The following is a 4,582-nucleotide window of genomic DNA, read 5'->3' as shown; positions in this document are numbered from 1 at the left end:
TCAAGAATGGAAACTGGAATAGGACACAAAAACAAATTGCACAACATTCCCTTTCTGACTTACACAATTTGTGTATCGTTTATAATCAACTTAACCTAAACATCAACGAATAAACTAATCTTTTTGACAGTCTCATTGGATCAATTCTTAATTATGGTTCGGAAATCATTGAATACCATCAAGCAAAAGACATTGAACTACATGTAATTCATTGCAAATTTATGAGAAAATATTTTAAAAGCCAGGGAAAGTACGAATCTAACCGTGTATAAACAAGTTAAAAGTTGATGACTTACCTGGCGGCCAAACCCATCAAAAGAGAAACGCCGCCAGACACCTAATATGTTAAGAATTGATACTAAGATATACAGTATGAGACAGTATACTTCTCCATTGAATATGTCTTTGCTCTTCCCGATTTGTTTCATGTGATTTGTTTCATATGTTTTGCATTTTGGCTATGAATACTATATCATTTAATGCTGAATAAATGATAGGTTATGTAATGTTATGTTATGTTAATGCATCTATTGAAATATGTTCATATTTATCGGCGGCAAGGATATGAAACTCATTTAAAAAATGTCGCTTTTCTGTGTTTCACATCCCGGGACAGCATCATCGAAGTATGTATGAATTCCTATATTTTATATATGTCGCGATTTCAAATTCACTAAACTGCGGGATCTGCTTCTTCACATAATAAACCGGAACTCGTTGTAATATACTCGTTCACATTTTATTCCATACAATCAAACAGTCAATCAGTCAGCATAACAGTACGTAATGGAACTCATCTTAACGCTATTGTACGTATAGGAACGTAAATGAACGCTAAGGAACGTATGAACGTATGAACGGTTATCTGAAATAACCCAAACACAATAATCAAGACACATACATCATATACACAATAATAATCCAAATAATGCAATTAACATAACAAATAGATGTTCACAGAGTATTTTCAGGACATTCAAAAATACTTAGTTACGAAAATGCTCTGAAGTTTTGTAGCTATCAAAAATTGCCTTAACTAACCTTTCCGTTATATATTGTAGATTAACTTCATTTATAAAAAACAAAATGTTACAAAATATAACTTACTAAACATTGGTACGTATTCCGATTTATTTAACCAAAGCCCAAACATTCGTTCATGTCTTTTCACTCGCACCTCACTTACTGACCAAATTTACTTTCGCCCAGAGCCCTCGCAGCTGCCAGCCAATCAAAACACAAAACATTCTCATGGTAACCACGCTAAATATATTTTGTATACGTATCTTGCATATCCCAAGCAAATAATCTAAACAATGGGTCTGATTAATTTGTTCTATTATTACTACAATGAATCATACTCGTTAGCGACCTACAAAGCTGATGAATTTAATAAACATGTTCCTAGCTGCGGCACATCGCCCCTCAATGAACCTTCATTTTGAAGTTCATTCAATAAAATACCTAAAGCAACTAGGAATTAAATGCTCCAAAAACAAAATAGGATCTTAAGATTATACAATGCGTGATTATAAGACGTACACAAATACATGTTGTATACTTACCAACCAACATACACTACAAGACCAACGGCTTACTTGAAAACTACTTCTACCCATCTATCGTTTTAAACATGAACGTGTTTATGCACTGTTTTCTAGCAGACATAACTTCGTAATAGGTCTCACCTTCACTGATCCATTCACACGTACCCTACATGAGCGAACCAAACCGTCTCGTCCCTTACTTACCTCGTTTACCAGTCCAAGAGGCCAACATCCACGTGGTAGTGACTCATCACACACCAGAACAAGATCATTTACCTCGATATTTCGTTGTACATCTTGCCATTTTTGCCTCTCAAGAAGATTTGGTACATACTCTTTTACCCAACGTCGCCAGAATACGTCTGCAAGATACTGAGCTTGACGCCACCAACGCTTACAATAATTGTCATTCTTGCTAAAGACACCAAGTGGTATACACCTATTTTGGCGCAAAAGCAACAGTTGGCTCGGCGATAGTGCTTCTGGATCTCTGCTATCATCACTTACCTTTGTAATCGGTCTGTCATTTACAATCTTTTCTGTCTCCGTCATGAGAGTATTTAGTGCTTCGTCATTCAAAAGCTGCTCTTTGATTACCGATTTTAAGGCTCTCTTTACTGACTGAACCAGTCTTTCCCACACTCCACCCATATGACTCGCATATGGAGGAATGAACTGCCATTCTATGTCTTTCTGCACCAATTCATTCATGATACGACTCTGGTTCCATTCGGCAATTTCTGCTCTTAATTCCCTTTCTCCGGAAGTAAGATTAGTACCATTATCGCTGAAAATCTTTTCTGGTTTTCCCCTTCTACTCATGAAACGTTGCAATGCACATACAAACGAGTCTGTTCCTAAACTATGTGCGATTTCAATATGTACTGCTCGTGTCGTCAAGCAGGTAAACAGGCACCCGTATCGTTTCTGTTGGCTACGACCGACCTTGACATACATAGGCCCGAAATAGTCCACACCAACATACGTAAATGGAGGTTTGTCCGGAGTAAGCCTCTCAACTGGCAACGGTGCCATCTGCTGTCGTTGTGTTTTCCTGAAGCGCCGTTTACAATCCATGCATGCACTGACTACATGTTTCACTGTCCTTATTCCGTGAATTATCCAATACGACTGTCGAGTCAACGATAATACATGATGAGCTCCCATGTGATGATTAACCTCGTGATATTTCCGTACTATAAGTTCTGTCACGTGGTGTTTGCTTGGTAAAATGATCGGATGTTTGCTATCCTCGGAAAATTCAGTGTACTGAAATCGCCCGCCAACTCGTAACAGACCCTCATTAAGCTCTGGACACAGTTTTACAAGCGAGCTTGATGTTGCTATCTTCTTATTTGAAGTCAGTTTACTAAATTCGTCACCGTAGGCACTTTCCTGCACCTTCATTAGTATCAACTTCCTAGCAGTTTTAATTTCTTTCAGTGACAAACAACCACCTGTAAATATCTCCTTTGTTTCATGTTTCAAGTATCTGTGTATCATAAATGTCTTCAACCTAAGCAGCCAAGCAACAGCTCGTTGCAGTTTATACCAATCTGAATATCTGTTTAGGATATCAGATACCACGTCCTGGCATTGAGACTGGACCATACTAGTCACTACAGCTGGTTTCATTTCAACATCTTCGTACTCCGTCGTGATTCCATCAGGTTCATGTGGCCAATCATCTTTCTCCATGTTTAGAAATTTTGGTCCGTTCAACCATATAAAAAGTTTCCCTCCTTCCTCCGGGTGTACACCCCTGGAAGCTAAGTCAGCTGGATTCATGTTTGTGGGCACGTACCTCCAATCATTTGGGGAAGTCAGTTCATGAATAAGAGCTAACCTGTTAGCTACATACGTCTTAAAACGCCGTGAAGTATTTCGAACATACCCTAAAACAATCATTGAGTCGGTCCAAAAATAGCAGTTGTCGACCTTTGTGTCCAGTTCTTTAATCAGCATCTGAAACAATTTTACCGATACTACTGCAGCTGCTAATTCAAGTCTCGGTATGGTTACGGTCTTGATGGGCGCTAACCTAGATTTCCCCATCACAAATGAACATTTGCCGTTTCCTTGTCTGTCATATATCTTAATGTATGCTGCTGCTCCGTAGGCGAATTGTGAAGCATCACTGAACATATGCAGCTCTATATTGCATGACCAGATATCAAGGTCACCCGCCTTTAGACACCTTTCAATTTTGACAGATGACAACTTTGGCAAATTTGTAAGCCAATCACACCACTTTTCTATGTCGGATTCATTAAGTTTTTGATCCCACGTTAAGCCTTGACGACATGCGTTCTGTAGTATCAACTTCGGAATCAATGTCACTGGAGCTACAAACCCTAACGGATCGTATAAGGAGCTCGCTACAGATAAAACTCCTCTTCGTGTAGGCGCCTTTTCTTTCAGATGTACGTCAAAAAAGAAAGCATCATCTCGGATGTTCCACTGAAGACCGAGTGTTCTTTCGAACTCGTTGTCATCTTCTAGATTGACAGTTAGGGACGGTTTTGCTCGCTCTTCCGGTGGGATTGAATCAACAACTTCTTGGCAGTTCGACATCCACTTTGTAAGTCTGAATCCACCTCGACCGAGCATTTCTCGGAGATCCTTACAAAGCAAAACTGCATTTTCCTTGTTGTTTGTTGACTTTAATAGATCATCAACATAGAAGTTCCTCTCCAGTGTTGTGGTTACTTCCGGTGCATACATTTCTGCATTGTCTGTCGCCGTTCTTCTTAATGCATACGCTGCACAGCTCGGCGAGGAAGTTGCGCCAAACAAATGCACTTGCATCTGGTGGCATTCAGGCTGTCGAGTTAAGTCCCCTTCGGGCCACCACAGAAATCTTAGCGCTTGGCAGTCTTCATCCATCACCCGCACTTGGTGAAACATAGCTTCAATATCTGCCACTAACGCAATCCTTTCCTCTCTGAAACGCGTAAGTACTCCGACTATACTATTTACTAAATCAGGACCTTGAAGCAGCCGATCATTCAGTGACACACCTTTGTATTTTGCAG

At 39.6% G+C, this 4,582-nt stretch overlaps 1 protein-coding gene across 1 annotated transcript; it reads right to left on the bottom strand.

Moving 5' to 3' along the window:
* Positions 1-4,271, bottom strand: LOC128246128 (uncharacterized). Its single transcript, XM_052964325.1, has 3 exons — positions 2,055-4,271; positions 297-337; positions 1-13 (listed from the first exon to the last, which is right to left on the bottom strand). The coding sequence occupies exons 1-3, from the start codon at positions 4,269-4,271 to the stop codon at positions 1-3; spliced, it is 2,271 nt and encodes a 756-aa protein (XP_052820285.1).
* Positions 4,272-4,582: the final 311 nt, after the last annotated feature.

Source organism: Mya arenaria, chromosome 9 (assembly GCF_026914265.1).
Source record: "Mya arenaria isolate MELC-2E11 chromosome 9, ASM2691426v1".
NCBI classification, from domain to species: Eukaryota; Metazoa; Mollusca; class Bivalvia; order Myida; family Myidae; genus Mya; species Mya arenaria.
Note: the sequence above shows the minus strand (reverse complement) of the source record. Positions and strands in the feature narration are given on the sequence as shown.